This window comes from Tachyglossus aculeatus, chromosome 7, assembly GCF_015852505.1.
Source record: "Tachyglossus aculeatus isolate mTacAcu1 chromosome 7, mTacAcu1.pri, whole genome shotgun sequence".
Lineage (NCBI taxonomy): Eukaryota > Metazoa > Chordata > Mammalia > Monotremata > Tachyglossidae > Tachyglossus > Tachyglossus aculeatus.
The window spans coordinates 17771062-17790387 of NC_052072.1; the positions used below are offsets into that span (position 1 = coordinate 17771062).

Genomic DNA, 19326 nt, shown 5'->3' on the forward strand with positions numbered 1-19326 from the left:
ATAGATGTCATTACTCTATTTATTTATTTTACTTGGACATATCTATCCTATTTATTTTATTTTGTTAGTATGTTTTGGTTTTGTTCCCCACAGCACCCGTATATATGTACAGATGTTATTCCTCTCTTTATTTATTTATTTATTTTACTTGTACATATCTATTCTATTGATTTTATTATGTTAGTATGTTTTGGTTTTGTTCCCCACAGCAACTGTATATGTGTTTGTACATATTTATTACTATATTCATTTATTTTACTTGGACATATCTATCCTATTTATTTTATTTTGTTAGTATGTTTTGCTTTTGTTCCCCACAGCACCCGTATATATGTACAGATGTTATTACTCACTTTATTTATTTTACTTGTACATATCTATTCTACTCATTTTATTTTGTTAGTATGTTTTGGTTTTGTTCCCCACAGCACCTGTATATATGTTTGTACATATTTATTACTCTATTTATTTATTTTACTTGGACATATCTATCCTATTTATTTTATTTTGTTAGTATGTTTTGGTTTTGTTCCCCACAGCACCCGTATATATGTACAGATGTTATTCCTCTCTTTATTTATTTATTTATTTTACTTGTACATATCTATTCTATTCATTTTATTTTGTTAGTATGTTTTGGTTTTGTTCCCCACAGCACCTGTATATGTGTTTGTACATATTTATTACTCTATTTATTTATTTATTTATTTATTTTACTTGGACATATCTATCCTATTTATTTTATTTTGTTAGTATGTTTTGGTTTTGTTCCCCACAGCACCCGTATATATGTACAGATGTTATTCCTCTCTTTATTTATTTGTTTATTTTACTTGTACATATCTATTCTATTCATTTTATTTTGTTAGTATGTTTTGGTTTTGTTCCCCACAGCACCTGTATATGTGTTTGTACATATTTATTACTCTATTTATTTATTTATTTTACTTGGACATATCTATCCTATTTATTTTATTTTGTTAGTATGTTTTGGTTTTGTTCCCCACAGCACCCGTATATATGTACAGATGTTATTCCTCTCTTTATTTATTTGTTTATTTTACTTGTACATATCTATTCTATTGATTTTATTATGTTAGTATGTTTTGGTTTTGTTCCCCACAGCACCCGTATATATGTACAGATGTTATTCCTCTCTTTATTTATTTATTTATTTTACTTGTACATATCTATTCTATTCATTTTATTATGTTAGTATGTTTTGGTTTTGTTCCCCACAGCACCTGTATATATGTTTGTACATATTTATTACTCTATTTATTTATTTATTTATTTTACTTGGACATCTCTATCCTATTTATTTTATTTTGTTAGTATGTTTTGGTTTTGTTCCCCACAGCACCCGTATATATGTACAGATGTTATTCCTCTCTTTATTTATTTGTTTATTTTACTTGTACATATCTATTCTATTCATTTTATTTTGTTAGTATGTTTTGGTTTTGTTCCCCACAGCACCTGTATATATGTTTGTACATATTTATTACTATATTTATTTATTTTACTTGGACATATCTATCCTATTTATTTTATTTTGTTAGTGTGTTTTGGTTTTGTTCCCCACAGCACCCGTATATATGTACAGACGTTATTCCTCTCTTTATTTATTTATTTATTTTACTTGTACATACCTATTCTATTTATTTTATTTTGTTAGTATGTTTTGGTTTTGTTCCCCACAGCACCCGTATATATGTATAGATGTTATTACTCTATTTATTTATTTATTTATTTTACTTGGACATATCTATCCTATTTATTTTATTTCGTTAGTATGTTTTGGTTTTGTTCCCCACAGCACCCGTATATCTGTACAGATGTTATTCCTCTCTTTATTTATCTATTTTACTTGTACATATCTATTCTATTCATTTTATTTTGTTAGTATGTTTTGGTTTTGTTCCCCACAGCGCCTGTATATATGTTTGTACATATTTATTACTATATTCATTTATTTTACTTGGACATATCTATCCTATTTATTTTATTTTGTTAGTACGTTTTGGTTTGTGTTCCCCACAGCACCCGTATATATGTACAGATGTCATTCCTCTCTTTATTTATTTATTTCTTTTACTTATACATATCTATTCTATTCATTTTATTTTGTTAGTATGTTTCGGTTTTGTTCCCCACAGCACCTGTATATATGTTTGTACATATTTATTACTCTATCTATTTATTTATTTATTTTACTTGGACATATCTATTCTATTTATTTTATTTTGTTAGTATGTTTCGGTTTTGTTCCCCACAGCACCCGTATATATGTATAGATGTTATTAGTCTCTTTATTTACTTATTTATTTTACTTGTACATATCTATTCTATTCATTTTATTTTGTTAGTATGTTTTGGTTTTGTTCCCCACAGCACCTGTATATATGTTTGTACATATTTATTACTCTATTTATTTATTTATTTATTTTGCTTGTACATATCCATTCTATTTATTTTATTTTGTTAGTATGTTTTGGTTTTGTTCTCTGTCTCCCCCTTTTTAGACTGTGAGCCCGCTTTTGGGTAGGGACTGTCTCTATATGTTGCCAACTTGGACTTCCCAAGCGCTTAGTACAGTGCTCTGCCCACGGTAAGCGCTCAATAAATACAATTGATTGATTGATTCATTCATTCAATCGTATTTATGGAGCGCTTACTGTGTGCAGAGCACTGTACTAAGCGCTTGGGAAGTACAAGTTGGCAACATATACAGACGGTCCCTGCCCCACAATGGACTCACAGTCTAGAAGGGAGTGATAGGCAACAAAACAATCAATCAATCAATCAATTGTATTTATTGAGTGCTTACTGTGTGCAGAGTCTATTTCCAATCCATTTCAATCTATCTTTATTTCTATTTATTCTGATGACTTGACACCTGTCCACAGGTTTTTTTTGTCGTCTGTCTCCCCCTTCTAGCCTGTGAGCCCGTTGTTGGGTAAGGACCGTCTCTAGATGTTGCCGACTTGTACTTCCCAAGCGCTTAGTAATAATAATAATAATAATAATAATGGCATTTATTAAGCGCTTACTATGTGCAAAGCACTGTTCTAAGCGCTGGGGAGGTTACAAGGTGATCAGGTTGTCCCATGGGGGGCTCACAGTCTTAATCCCCATTTGACAGATGAGGGAACTGAGGCACAGAGAAGTTAAGGGACTTGCCCAAAGTCACACAGCTGACAATTGGCGGAGCCGGGATTTGAACCCATGACCTCTGACTCCAAAGCCCGGGCTCTTTCCACTGAGCCATGCTGCTTCTGTGTGCTCTGCAGAACAGGACAGTGCTCTGCACACCATAAGTGCTCAATAAAAAAAACAGCATGGCTCAGTGGAAAGAGCATGGGCTTTGGAGTCAGAGGCCGTGGGTTCAAATCCCGGCTCCGCCACTTGTCAGCTGTGTGACTTTGGGCAAGTCACTTCACTTCTCTGGGTCTCAGTTCCCTCATCTGTAAAATGGGGATGAAGACTGTGAGCCCCTCGTGGGACAACCTGATTACCTTGTATCTACCCCAGCGCTTAGTGTTCTAAGTGCTTTGCACATAGTAAGCGCTTAACAAATACCAACATTATTATTATTATTATTAATTGAATGAATCCAGGTGCTCTCTCCCTAAAGCTTAGTACCCTGCTTAATATATCCTATTTTGGGACGTCAATCTCGTCTATCTCACTGCCGACCCCTCACCCATGTCCTGCCTCGGACTTGTAACACTCTCCCTCCTCAGATCGCTTTTGATGGTAGAAGCAGCGTAGCTCAGTGGAAAGAGCCCGGGCTTAGGAGTCAGAGGTCATGGGTTCGAATCCCAGCTCCACCAACTGTCAGCTGGGTGACTTTGGGCAAGTCACTTCACTTCTCTGGGCCTCAGTTACCTCATCTGGAAAATGGGGATGAAGACTGGGAGCCCTCCGTGGGACAACCTGATCACCTTGTTACCTCCCCAGCGCTTAGAACAGGGCTTTGTATATAGTAAGCGCTTAATAAATGCCATCATCATCTTCTAGACTGTGAGCCCACTGTTGGGTAGGGACCATCTCTATATGTTGCCAACTTGTACTTCCCAAGCGCTTAGTACAGTGCTCTGCACACAGTAAGCGCCCAACAAATACAACTGAATGAAATACGACAGAATGAATTATTATTATTATTATGGTATTGACACCTGTCTACTTGTTTTGTTTTGCTCTGTCTCCCCCTTTCTAGATTGTGAGCCCGTTGAGGAAGAGGAAAGGAGGGCTTAGTCAGGGAAGGCCTCTTGGAGGAGACGGGCCTTCAATAAGGCTTTGAGGGTGGGGAGAGTCATTTTCTGTCCGATATTCATTCATTCAGTCAGTCAGTCGTATTTATTGAGCGCTTACTGTGTGCAGAGCACTGGACTAAGCGCTTGAGAAGTACAAGTTGGCAACATATAGAGACAGTCCCTACCCAACAGTGGGCTCACAGTCTAAAAGCGTAATAAGTTCTTTATTTATATTAATATCTGCCTCCCCCTCTAGGCTGTAAGCTCATTATGGGCAGGGAAAGTGTCCGTTTAATGTTATACTGTAATGATAATAATGATAATGGCATTTATTAAGCACTTACAATGTGCAAAGCACTGTTCTAAGCACCTGGAGGGGGTACAAGGTAATCAGGTTGTCCCACGGGGGGGCTCACAGGCTTCATCCCCATCTTACAGAGGGGGGAACTGAGGCCCGGAGAAGTGAAGTGACTTGCCCAAAGTCACCCAGCTGACAATTGGCAGAGTGGGATTTGAACCCATGACCTCTGACTCCAAAGCCCGGGCTCTTTCCACTGAGCCACGCTGCTTCTCCCAAGAACTTAATACAGTGCTCTGCACATAGTAAGCACTCAATAAATACAAATGAATGAATTAATTAATGAATCTATCTCCCCCTCTAGGCTGTGAGCTCATTTATGGGCAGGGAAAGTGTCCGTTTAATGTTATACTGTATTCTCCCAAGCGCTCAATACAGTGCTCTGCACACAGTAAGTGCTCAATGAATACAAATAAATGAATGCATTAATGAATTTGTCTCCCCTTCTAGGCTGTAAGCTCATTATGGGCAGGGAAAGTGTCTGTTTAATGTTATACTCTCCCAAGCGCTTAATATAGTGCTCTGCACACAGTAAGCGCTCAATAAACATAAATGAATTGATGAATTAATGAATGTCTCCCTCTCTAGGCTGTAAGCTCATTATGGGCAGGGAAAGTGTCCGTTTAATGTTATACTGTACTCTCCCAAGTGCTTAATACAGTGCTCTGCCCACGGTGAGTGCTCAATAAATACATATGAATTGACAAATTAATTAATCTGTCTCCCCCCTCTAGGCTGTAAGCTCATTATGGGCAGGGAAAGTGTCCGTTTAATGTTATACTGTCCTCTCCCAAGCGCTCAATACAGTGCTCTGCACACAGTGAGCGCTCAATACAAATGAATTGATGAATTAATGAATCTGTCTTCCCCCTCTAGGCTGTAAGCTCATTATGGGCAGGGAAAGTGTCTGTTTAATGTTATAAATACATTTAAAATATATATACGCATATTTATATAAATACATTAATACATTTGTCAATAAATACAAATGAATGAATGAATTAATGAATCTGTCTCTCCCTCTAGACTGTAGCAAGCTCATTATGGGCAGGGAACGTGCCTACCAACCCTGTTATGCTGTATTCTCCCAAGCGCTCAATACAGTGCTCTGCACACAGTGAGCGCTCAATCAATACAAATGAATTGATGAATTAATGAATCTGTCTCCCCCCTCTAGGCTGTAAGCTCATTACGGGCAGGGAAAGTGTCCATTTAATGTTATAAATACATTTAAAATATATATACATATATATATATATATAAATACATTAATACATTTGTCAATAAATACAAATGAATGAATGAATTAATGAATCTGTCTCTCCCTCTAGACTGTAGCAAGCTCATTATGGGCAGGGAAAGTAAGGTCATTATGGGCAGGGAAAGTGTCCGTTCAATATTATAAATACTAATTATATAATTAAATATATAATATATATATAATAATTATATAATTAAATATATAATATATGATATATATTTGTAATTTTTATATTTATAATTAAATATAAATTATAAATACATTCATACATTTGTCAATAAATACAAATGAATGAATGAATGAATCTGTCTCTCCCTCTAGACTGTAGCAAGCTCATTATGGGCAGGGAAAGTAAGCTCATTATGGGCAGGGAAAGTGTCCATTTAATGTTATAAATACATTAAAATATATATTATACATAATATAATATATTATATATTTATAATTTTTATATTTATAATTATATATATATAAATTATAAATACATTAATACATTTGTCAATAAATACAAATGAATGAATGAATGAATCTGTCTCTCCCTCTAGACTGTAGCAAGCTCATTATGGGCAGGGAAAGTAAGCTCATTATGGGCAGGGAAAGTGTCCATTTAATGTTATAAATACATTAAAATATATATTATACATAATATAATATATTATATATTTATAATTTTTATATTTATAATTATATATATATAAATTATAAATACATGAATACATTTGTCAATAAATACAAATGAATGAATGAATGAATCTGTCTCTCCCTCTAGACTGTAGCAAGCTCATTATGGGCAGGGAATGTGCCTACCAACTCTGTTACGCTGTATTCTCCCAAGTGCTTTGTACGTGGTCTGCACCCATTAAGCACTCAATAAATACAATTAATTGATTGATTACTACTACTTCATCATCATCATCATCATCAATCGTATTTATTGAGTGCTTACTGTGTGCAGAGCACTGTACTGAGCGCTTGGGAAGTCCAAGTTGGCAACATATAGAGACGGTCCCTACCCAGCAGTGGGCTCACAGTCTAAAAGGGGGAGACAGAGAACAAAACCAAACATACTAACAAAATAAAATAAATAGAATAGATGCTCCCAGTGAAAACTGGGCCCCCGGGAGCAGGCTGGTGCTGGTTCCAGATGCCAGGCTCCTTTTGGGCTGGGCCAAGCTTAAAGGCGGATGGGGCCGGGTGGCTCTGTCCCTCTGGTCCGGGCCCGGTGACCACCCGCCTCGCGCGGAATCGGCCCGGCAACCTCTACTTACCTGCACGGGTTCCGGGGCCAGGCTCTTCCTCTGCTGGGCGGCTTTCTCCATGGCTTCGCTCAGGGACTCGGCGTACTTCATCATCGCCTTCAGCTGGGAGTCGGTCAGCACCCAAAGGAGGTCATCCAGAAGAAACATCAGCTTGGAAGCCATCACGTTGCAGTCCTTGGTCTGTATTCGTACAGATTCAGTACTCTATTGGACTTGGACCTATTGACTATTCTATTTATTTTTGTTAATGATAATAATAATAATGGCGGCATTTATTAAGCGCTTACTATGGGCAAAGCACTGTTCTAAGCGCTGGGAAGGTTACAAGGTGATCAGGTTGTCGTTCGGGGGGCTCACAGTCTTAATCCCCATTTTACAGGTGAGGGAACTGAGGCACAGAGAAGTGAAGTGACTTGCCCAAAGTCACACAGCTGACAATTGGGGGAGCCGGGGTTTGAACCCATGACCTCGGACTCCAAAGCCCGGGCTCTTTCCACTGAGCCACGCTGTGCACAGAGCTTTAATCCTATTTGTTCTGACGACTTTTGACACCTGTCTACATGTTTTGTTTTGTTGTCTGTCTCCCCCTTCTAGACTGTGAGCCCGTTATTGGGTAGGGACCATCTCTATATGTTGCCGACCTGTACTTCCCAAGCGCTTAGTCCAGTGCTCTGCACACAGTAAGCGCTCAATAAATACGATTGAATGAATGGTCTGTATTTGTACAGATTTAGTACTCTACTTATTTGCCTTGTACCTATTGACTATTCTATTTATTTTGTTAATGATGTGCACAGAGCTTTAATTCTATTTGTTCTGACGACTTTGACACCTGTCTACATGTTTTGTTTTGTTGTCTGTCTCCCCCTTCTAGACTGTGAGCCCACTGTTGGGTAGGGACCGTCTCTATATGTTGCCAACTTGGACTTCCCAAGTGCTTAGTACAGTGCTCTGCACACAGTAAGCGCTCAATACGACTGAATGAATGAATGGTCTGTATTTGTACAGATTCAGTATTCTATTTGACTTGTACCTACTGAATATTCTACTTATTTTGTTCATGATGTGCATAGAGCTTTAATTCGATTTGTTCTGACGATTTTGACACCTGTCTCCACGTTTTGTTTTGTTGTCTGTCTCCCCCTTCTAGACCGGGAGCCCATTGCTGGGTAGGGACCGTGTCTATGTGTTGCCGACTTGTTCATTCATTCATTCATTCATTCAATCGTATTTATTGAGCATTTACTGTGTGCAGAGCACTGTACTAAGCGCTTGGGAAGTACAAGTTGGCAACATATAGAGACAGTCCTTACCCAACAGTGGGCTAACACTCAGTACTTCCCAAGTGCTTAGTACAGTGCTCTGCACATAGTAAGCGCTCAATAAATACGACTGAATGAATGGTCTGTGGAAGCCATGGAGAATGTGGGACCGCCCAGTTCGATTAATAATTAATAATTATGGTACTTTATTATTAGTATTATTATATTTGTTAAGCACTTACTCTGTGCCAGGCACTGTACTAAGCGCTGGGATGGACATGAGCAAATTGGGTTGGACACAGTCCCTTATCCCATGCGGGGCTCACAGTCTCAATCCCCATTTTACAGATGAGGTAATTGAGGCACAAAGGAAGTGAAATGACTTGCCCAGGGTCACACGGCAGGCAAGTGGCTTGTTACGCACTTACTATGTGCCAAGCACTGTTCTAAAACACTGGGGTAGATACAAGCTCATCAGGTTGCCCCACGTGGGGCTCATAGTCATCATCATCATCATCATCAATCGTATTTATTGAGCGCTTACTATGTGCAGAGCACTGTACTAAGCGCTTGGGAAGTACAAATTGGCAACATATAGAGACGGTCCCTACCCAACAGTGGGCTCACAGTCTAAAAGGGGGAGACAGAGAACAAAACCAAACATACTAACAAAATAAAACAAATAGAATAGATATGTACAAGTAAAATAAATAAATAGAGTAATAAATATGTACAAACTTATATACATATATACAGGTGCTGTGGGGAAGGGAAGGAGGTAAGGCGGGGGGGATGGAGAGGGGGACAAGGGGGAGAGGAAGGAAGGGGCTCAGTCTGGGAAGGCCTCCTGGAGGAGGTGAGCTCTCAGTAGGGCCTTGAAGGGAGGAAGAGAGCTAGCTTGGCGGATGGGCAGAGGGAGGAAGGCATTCCAGGCCCGGGGGATGATAGTCTTAATCCCCATTTTACAGAGGAGGTCACTGAGTCCCAGAGAAATTAAGTGACTTGCCCAAGATCACAGAGCAGACAGGTGGCGGAGCCAGGATTAGAACCCAGGTCCTTCTGACTCCCAAGCCCGTGTTCTATCCACTGAGTCACTGTCCCAACTTGTACTTCCCAAGCACTTAGTCCAGTGCTCTGCACACAGTAAGCGCTCAATAAATACGATTGATTGATTGATTGTCCCAGTCCACCAAGGGGTTACTCCTTCCCAACTGGTCTCAGGGCAGAACCCCCATGGGAACCGGTGAAGCCTGGATCCTCCCTTCTTCAAACGTTTAATTCCCTCCTCGCGTCCCCCATCTTTTGTCCCTAATGACCCGGCCATCTACTTTAGTGAAACAACTGAAACCACGAGGTGTGAGCTCCCTAAAATCTCCCCGGCTCCTCTGCGGCCCCTCCATCCTCCTGCCGCTTCTTCAACTCTCCCATCCTTCCCGGCAGTATGTCGAGAGATCTCTTGCCTTCTCTCAAAATCCCCCCCTTCCACCCGCGCGTCCGACACCATCCCTTCGCACCTTATCATCATCATCAATCGTATTTATTGAGCGCTTACTATGTGCAGAGCACTGTACTAAGCGCTTAGCACTGTACAAGCACTTGCCCCCTCCCTTCCTTCCCTGACCGCCGTCTCCAACTGTTCGCTCTCCAATGGCTTCTTCCCCACTGCGTTCGAACGTGCTCATTAATTCTGATGGCATTGTTTAAGCGCTTACTATGTGCCAAGCACTGTTCTAAGCGCTGGGGTAGATAAAAGGTAATCGGGTTGCCCCACGTGGGGTTCACAGTCTTAATCTCCATTTTTCGGATGAGGTAACGGAAGCTTGCCCAAGGTCACACAGCAGAGAAGTGGCAGAGTAGGGATTATTCACTCATTCATTCATTCAATTGTATTTATTGAGCGCTTACTGTGTGCAGAGCACTGTCCTAAGCGCTTGGGAAGTCCAAGTTGGCAACCTATAGAGACAGTCCCTACCCAGCAGCGGGTTCACAGTCTAGAAGCAGCACAGTCTAGAGAAGCAGTGTGGCTCAGTGGAAAGAGCCCGGGCTTTGGAGTCAGAGGTCAGGGGTTCGAATCCCGCCTCTGCCAATTGTCAGCTGTGTGACTTTGGGCAAGTCACTTCACTTCTCTGGGCCTCAGTTCCCTCATCTGTAAAATGGGGATTAAGACTGAGAGCACCCCGTGGGACAACCTGATCACCTTGTAACCTCCCCAGTGCTTAGAACAGTGCTTTGCACATAGTAAGCACTTAATAAATGTCATTATTAGAAGGGGAAGACAGACAACAGAACAAAACCTATGAACTAAATAGAATAAATATGTACAAATAAAATAGAGTAATAAATACAAACATATAGAACCCACATCCTCCCGTATTCTTTCCACTAAGCTATGCTGCTTCTCTAAGCCATGCTGCTCATCAATCAATCAATCAATTGTATTTATTGAGCGCTTACTGTGTGCAGAGCACTGTCCTAATCAATCAATCAATCGTATTTATTGAGTGCTTACTGTGTGCAGAGCACTGTACTAAGCGCTTGGGAAGTACAAGTTGGCAACATATAGAGACAGTCCCTACCCAACAGTGGGCTCACAGTCTAAAAGGGGCTCTAAAAGGGCTCAGAGTCTAAAAGACTGTCCTAAGCGCTTGGGAAGTCCAGGTTGGCAACATCTAGAGACGGTCCCTACCCAACAGTGGGCTCACAGTCTAGAAGGGGGAGACAGAGAACAAAACAAAGCATATTAACAAAATAAAATAAATAGAATAAATATGTACAAGTAAAATAAATAGAGTAATAAATAGGGGTCATGTCTCCTATATCCTAGAAAGACTCTCCCTTGAGCCCACAGCTCCCTCCAGTTATCACCCCATCTCCCTCCTGCCACGCCTCTCCAAGCTCCTTGAGCGAGTTGTCTGCACCTGCTGTCTCCAGTTCCATCCCTCCTCCGATTGTCTCCTTGACCCCCTCCAATCTGGCTTCCATCCCCTTCCCGCCACAGGAACCACCCTCACAAATTTCACCAATGGTCTCCTTCTAACGCCATCTTTATCCTCCTCAACCTCTCTTACCTCCTTCCCTTCCCCACGGCACCTGTATATATGTATATATGTTTGTACATATTTATTACTCTATTTATTTTACTTGTACATATCTATTCTATTTATTTTATTTTGTTGGTATGTTTGGTTTTGTCCTCTGTCTCCCCCTTTTAGACTGTGAGCCCACTGTTGGGTAGGGACTGTCTCTAGATGTTGCCAACTTGGACTTCCCAAGCGCTTAGTACAGTGCTCTGCACACAGTAAGTGCTCAATAAATACGATTGATTGATTGATTGATTGACATTCTCAGCCGCCCCCTTCTCCTGGAAACCTTGGTTTCTTCTCCTATCTCTCCGTTCGTTCATTCTCAGTTTCTTTCTCAGCCTCCTCCTCTGCCTTCCACTCCCTCATTGTGGGAGTCTCTCAACGTTCAGTTCTGGGTCCCCTTCTAGTCTCCATCTTCTAGAATGTAAGCCCGCTGTTGGGTAGGAACCATCTCTATTTTTTGCCAACTTGTACTTCCCAAGCGCTTAGTCCAGTGCTCTGCGCACAGTAAGCGCTCAATAAATACGATCGAATGAATGAATCTACACCCACTCCCTTGGAGAACTCATTCACTCCCATGGCTTCAGCTACCATTTCTATGAGGGTGATTCCCAAATCTATACCTGCAGCGTAAGCAATCAATCAATCAATCGTATTTATTGAGAACTTACTGTGTGCAGAGCACTGTACTAAGCGCTTGGGAAGTACAAGTTGGCAACATATAGAGACAGTCCCTACCCAACAGTGGGCTCACAGTCTAAAAGCAGAGAACTAAGCTCTTGGCAGAGTACAGTATAACACTATAACAGACACGTTCCCTGCCCACAGCGAGCTCTCAGTCTAGAGTTTGAGCTCACAGTCACAAGCAGCATCACTTAGTGGATAATAATAATAATAATAATGGCATTTATTAAGTGCTTATTCTATGCAAAGCACTATTCTAAGTGCTGGGGAGGTTACAAGGTGATCAGGTTGTCCCACGGGGGGGCTCACAGTCCTCATCCCCATTTTACAGATGAGGGAACTGAGGCACAGAGAAGTGAAGTGACTTGCCCAAAGTCACACAGCTCACAATTGGTGGAGCCCGAGTTTGAACCCATGACTTCTGACTCCAAAGCCCGGGCTCTTTCCACTGAGCCACGCTGCTTCTCGGTCCTGGGAGTCAGGTCCACCTGGGTTCTAATCCTGGCTCTGCCACGGGTCTGCCGTGTGGTCTTGGGTGAGTCTCTTAACTTCTCCGGGCCTCAGCTACCTCATCTGGAAAATGGGGATTAAGACTGTGAGCCCACTATTGGGTAGGGACCGTCTCTATATGTTGCCAACTTGTACCTCCCAAGCGCTTAGTCCAGTGCTCTGCACACAGTAAGCGCTCAATAAATACGATTGAATGAATGAATGTGGGACAACCTGATTACCTTGTATCTCCCCCAGCGCTTAGAACAGTGCTCGGCACGTAGTAAGTGCTCACAAATACAATAATAATAATATATTATTATATATTATCGTATATTATATATTATTATTAATAATGATATTAGTAATAATATATTAATTATTAATAATAATGATAATAGTCAGCACTGCCAAAGAGGAGGGAGAGAGATGCCGCAGGCTGCGAGCTCCATGTGGGACAGGAACTGTGTCTGACCTGATCTGGATATCGACCCCAGTGCTCAATACAGCGCTTGGCACATCTCTTCTTCAAACGCCGTCATTTCTGACCCCCAGCGACTCCAGGGTCACCCCTTCTTCAGAAAAACCCCATCTTCTGTCAAAAGGTCGTTCTGGTATGCGTAACCGTGGAGTTTTCTTCAATTCCCCTATTTCCCCCAGGCCTCGCTACTTCCTCAATTTGGGGAGATGGGTTCTCTTTCTCGGTGCTGCTGGCCTTTCAACTCCCTGGTGGCCCTCAGAAAATACTTGAGAAAGATGGTAGCCACATCTTTAAACAGAAAGTCGCTTCTTACTGACCGTCATTGCGGTGCCTATGTAAGTTGGAGGTGGAGATACGGACATGCGAGGAACCTCGGCCCCTTAAAGGTCAGCCTCCCGTTGCCCTGGCTACTGGACTGAGGTCAGTTGCTCTGAGATGCACTCATCTCTTTTTTATGGTATTTGTTAAGCGCTTACTATGTGCCGAGCACTGTTCTAAGCGCTGGGGGGATACAAGGTGATCAGGTTGTCCCACAAGGGGCTCACAGTCTTAATCCCCATCTTACAGATGAGGGAACTAAGGCCCGGAGGAGTGAAGTGACTTGCCCAAGGTCACACAGCAGATAAGTGGAAGAGCTAGGATTAGAACCCAGTTCCTTCTAACTCCCAGGCTCTATCCATTAGGCCACGCAGCTTCACTATCATTATTGTTATGATTACTAAACTTATTAGTATTATAAGAGAAGCAGCGTGGTTCAGTGGAAAGGGCCCGGGCTTTGGAGTCAGAGGTCATGGGTTCAAATCCCAGCTCCGCCAATTGTCAGCTGTGTGACTTTGGGCAAGTCACTTCTCTTTGTAACCTCCCCAGCACTTAGAACAATGCTTTGCACACAGTAAGTGCTTAATAAATGCCATTATTATTATTATTATTATTATTCTCTGTGCCTCAGTTACCTTTTACTCTCAGTTACCCTCAGGTACCCTCAGTTACCCTCAGGTTACCCTCTAAAAGGGTAACCTGAGTTACCCTTTTAGACTGTGAGCCCACTGTTGGGTAGGGACTTTCTCTATACGTTGCCAACTTGTACTTCCCAAGCGCTTAGTACCGTGCTCTGCACACAGTAAGCGCTCAATAAATACGATTGATTGATTGATTGATTGATTGATTACCTCATCTGTAAAATGGGGATTAAGACTGTGAGCCCCCCGAAGGACAACCTGATCACCTTGTAACCTCCCCAGCACTTAGAACAGTGCTTTGCACATAGTAAGCGCTTAATAAATGCCATCGTTATTATTATTATCATTATTAGATACTCACTCTTCTCTTGAGAGCTATCTGGATCCTGCCCTGGTTGGTGATGAGTCTCAAAGGGGTGGTTATTGGCTCCTGATCACCATTGTCCGTGGCATCCGCCTCGATCCGAAGAGTCTGCCACGTTAGTTCCTTAAATGTCAAAACCTACCCAGCGAGAGAGAAAGAGAGAGAAACAGAGAGAGAGAGAGAGAGAGAGAGAGAGAAGGGGGTGGGTGGGGAAGGGAAGAAAACACATTTAATTTTGAGTATATGCCACTGACACCCCGGATGATTAGTCAAGCTGAGATTTAGAACCCCGCCATCACAAGAAAAGAGGATCCTACCCCCTTTCCAATATAAAGAGAAACTGCCTGGAGAAGGCAGGTAGAGGACACTTGAACCCAGAATTAGAGAATCACCAGGGCTCAGTGGAAAGAGCCCGGGCTTTGGAGTCAGAGGTCAGGGGTTCAAATCCCGGCTCCGCCAATTGTCAGCTGTGTGACTTTGGGCAAGTCACCTCACTTCTCTGGGCCTCAGTTACCTCATCTGGAAATTGGGGATGAAGACTGTGAGCCCCCCCGTGGGACAACCGTATCACTTTGTAACATCCCCAGTGCTTAGAACAGTGTTTTGCACATAGTAAGCGCTTAATAAATGCCATCATCAATTATAGAACGGTAACATTGGTGGTGGTGGTCGGGAGGCGGGGGGCGATTTCAATCAATCAATCAATCAATTGTATTTATAGAGCGCTTACTGTGTGCAGAGCACTGTACTAAGCGCTTGGGAAGTCCAAGTTGGCAACATATAGAGACAGTCCCTACCCAACAGTGGGCTCACAGTCTCGAAGGGGGAGACAGAGAACAAAACCGAACATATTAACAAAATAAAATAAATAGAATAGATATGTACAAGTAAAATAAATAGAGTAATAAATATGTACAAACATATATACATATATACAGGTGCTGTGGGGAAGGGAAGGAGGTAAGACGGTGGGGATGGAGAGGGGGACGAGGGGGAGAGGAAGGAGGGGGCTCAGTCTGGGTTTCCTGGAGATGGCGGATCTTAGGGAAAAGAGGGAACAATATCACTACCCCTTCACTGTCGCCTCTACCGCTCTCCCGTACGTCTTTCTACGTCCACACCCGTCCCTCTCCTGGGTGGAATCGAGCCCTTCCCTCTGCGTTCAAATCCCTCTCCTCACAAATACCTCAGTGGATTCACATCCTGCCCTGTCCCCGCAACGCCCGGACTGTCCCCTCTCTTCAGTGGACTCCCCTGTGCCCCCCAAAGCCCCGGCTAGCCCCTCTCCTCGGTAGACTCAGACCCCCCGCCGCCCCCCACCCCCCCGAACGCCCGGGCCGTCACCTCTCCTCGGTGGGGGTCGGTGATGCGCGTGAAGCGGAGGTCACTCTGCTGCCAGCTGGGGTTGACGCTGTAGCCCTGGAGCTGCCAGAGCTCAAAGGAAGCATGGAATGCCTTGGAGTGAATCTTGATGGTGATGGAGTTGACGACGATAAACATGCCCTCCACTACTTTCTCGGCAAAGCCATACTCGCTGCAGGGAGAGAAGGGATGGGGATAACATAGCAAATCATCATCAATCGCATTTATTGAGCGCTTACTGTGTGCACAGCACTGTACTAAGCGCTTGGGAAGTACAAGTTGGCAACACATAGAGACAGTCCCTACCCAACAGTGGGCTCACAGTCTAAAATGCCTAACCAATGCTATTATCACATCATCATTAATCAATCAATCGTATTTATTGAGCGCTTTTACTGTGTGCAGAGCACTGTACTAAGCGCTTGGGAAGTACAAATTGGCAACATATAGAGACAGTCCCTACCCAACAGTGGGCTCACAGTCTAAAAGGGGACATCATTAGTATTATTATTCTTATTATCACCTCGTATATGTTGCCAACTTGTACTTCCCAAGCGCTTAGTACAGTGCTCTGCACACAGTAAGTGCTCAATAAATACAATTGATGATGATGATGATGATCCTCTGGTCTCATCCTCATCCCCACAGCACCTGTATATATGTATACATGTTTGTACATATTTATTACTCTATTTATTTTACTTGTACATATCTATTCTATTTATTTTATTTTGTTAATAGGTTTTGTTTTGTTTTCTGTCTCCCCCTTCTAGACTGTGAGCCCACTATTGGGTAGGGACCGTCTCTATATGTTGCCTACTTGTACTTCCCAAGTGCTTAGTACAGTGCTCTGCACACAGTAATCGCTCAATAAATACGATTGATTGATTGATTGGTCTGTAAGCTCAGTATGGGCAAGAAACATGCCTGCTAATTCTGTTGTACCGAATTCTCCCAAGCGCTTAGTACAGTGCTCTGTACATAGTAAGCATTCATTCATTTGTTCAGATTTACTGAGCGCTTACTGTGTGCAGAGCACTGTACCAAGTGCTCGGAAAGTACAATTTGGCAACAGATAGAGGCGATCCCTACTCAACAATGGGCTCACAGTCTAGATGGGGGAGATAGACAACAAAACCAAACAAGTAGACAGACATCAATAGCATCAAAAGAGATAAATAGAATTATAAATACATATCATTAATAAAATAAATAGAATAATAAATATGTACAAATATGCACAAGTGCTATGGGGAGGGGAAGGGGGTAGAGCAGATGGAGGGAGTCGGGGCGATGGGGAGGGGAGGAGGAGCAGAGGTAAAGGGGGGGCTCAGTCTAGGAAGGCCTCCTGGAGGAGGTGAGCGCTCGGTGGGGCTTTGGAGGGGGGAAGAGAGCTAGTTTGGCGGATGTGCGGAGGGAGGGCATTCCGGGCCAGGGGGAGGACGTGGGCCGGGGGTCGACGGCGGGACGGGCCAGAACGAGGCACGGTGAGGAGGTGAGCGGTGGCAGAGGAGCGGAGGGTGCGGGCTGGGCTGGAGAAGGAGAGAAGGGAGGGGAGGGAGGAGGGGGTGAGGGGATGGATGGACAGCCTTGAAGCCAAAGCTTCCAAGCCTTGAAGCATTCAATTAATACCATGGATTGATTGATCACAGAGAAATCTCCGGAGACGAACAACAAGAAGGCGCAAAGAGAAGGTTAGGTATAACTGGTTGGATATCAGGTCAACTGACCTCTGTCCGGCAGCCAGGGCAATGGGAGACTGCCCATTAGGGGGCCGAGGTTCCTCGCACGTCCTCATCTCCACCTCCACCTTGTCCAGGCACTGCAAAGGACGGTCAGTAAGAAGTGACTAGGTGGGCGACGATTTGCCTACCGCCTCTATCACGTATTTTCTGAGGGCCATCAAGAGGCGGGGCGATGAAGGGCCAGCAGCAACACGAAAGGGAACCCATCTCTCCGAATTGGGGAAGCGGCGCGGCCTGGTGGGAAAGGCCCCGGCCCGGGAATCAGAGGACCTGGGTTCTAATCCCGCCTCCAATTACCTGCCGTGTATTCTCGGGAGAGTCACAACTTCACTGTTCCAGGCTGTAAGCTTGTTGTGGGCAGGGAATGTGTCTGTTATATTATAATAATAATGATGATGATGGTATTTGTTAAGCGCTTACTATGTGCAAAGCACTGTTCTAAGCACTGGGGTAGATATGAGGTGATCAGGTTGTCCCATGTGGGGCTCACAGTCTTAGTCCCTGTTTTCCAGATGAGGTAACTGAGGCCCAGAGAAGTGAAGTGACTTGCCCAAATTCACACAGCTAAGTGGCAGAGCTGGGATTCGAACCCATGACGTCTGACTCCAAAGCCCGTGCTCTTTCCACTGAGCCACAGCTGCTTCTCTACTCTCCCAAGCACTCAGTACAGTGCTCTGCACACAGTAAGCACTCAATAAATACAACTGACTGACTGACTCGGTTCCCTCATTTGTAAAACATCTGTTCTCCCTCTTACTTAGGCTGTGAGCCCTCTGTGGGAACTGATTATCCTGTATCTACCCCAGCGCTTAGTACAGTGCCAGCATTTAGAACAGTGCTTTGCACATAGTAAGCGCTTAATAAATGCCATTATTACTATTATTATTACAGTGGGTTTTTTATGGCATTTAAGTGCTTTCTATGTGTAAAGCACTGTTCTAAGCGCTGGGGAGGATACAGGGTGATCAGGTTGTCCCCTATGGGGCTCACAGTCCCAATCCCCATCACACAGATGAGGTAACTGAGGCACAGAGAAGTGAAGTGACTTGCCCAAGGTCACACAGCTAATAATTGGCAGAGCCGGGATTTGAACCCATGACCTCTGACTCCCAAGCCCATGCTCTTTCCATTGAGCCACACTTCTTCTCTAAATGTTTCCCAGACTGAATCCCCTCCTTCCTCTCCCCCTCTTCCCCTTCCCCCTCCCCCCGCCTTACCTCCTTCCCCTCCCCACAGCACCTGTATATATGTTTGTACGGATTTATTACTCTATTTATTTATTTTATTTGTACATATTTATTCTATTTATTTTATTTTGTTAATATGTTTTCTTTTGTTGTCTGTCTCCCCCTTCTAGACTGTGAGCCCACTGTTGGGTAGGGACCATCTCTATACGTTGCCAACTTGTACTTCCCAAGCACTTAGTCCAGTGCTCTGCACACAGTAAGCGCTTAATAAATACGATTGAATGAATGAATGATTCACCCCTCTGACCCCTTCCAGTTTTCCTGGTAGCGGGGAAGGCTGCCACATGTCTGTTGTGTGACCTTGGGCAAGTCACTTCACTTCTCTGCGCCTCAGTTCCCTCATCTGCAAAATGGGGATTAAGCCTGTGAGCCCCACGTGGGACAACCTGATTACCTTGTATCTCCCCCAGCGCTTAGAACAGTGCTTGGCACACAGTAAGCGCTTAACAAATACCATCATTACTATTATTATGATTACTCAATGTGGTTTTCCTTCATGGGGGGTTGTGTAAT

General features: G+C 43.1%; 1 protein-coding gene across 1 annotated transcript in view; it reads right to left on the reverse strand.

The window, feature by feature from the left end:
* The window catches only part of UHRF1BP1 (UHRF1 binding protein 1), a 103974-nt gene that overhangs the window by 44419 nt on the left and 40229 nt on the right, over positions 1 to 19326 (reverse strand). The window contains exons 4-7 of the mRNA XM_038749684.1: positions 17552 to 17643; positions 15804 to 15993; positions 14457 to 14597; positions 7147 to 7317 (exon numbers count right to left, since the gene is read on the reverse strand). Coding sequence (XP_038605612.1) covers positions 7147 to 7317; positions 14457 to 14597; positions 15804 to 15993; positions 17552 to 17643 — 594 coding nt within the window. The remainder of the gene's footprint in view (positions 1 to 7146; positions 7318 to 14456; positions 14598 to 15803; positions 15994 to 17551; positions 17644 to 19326) is intronic.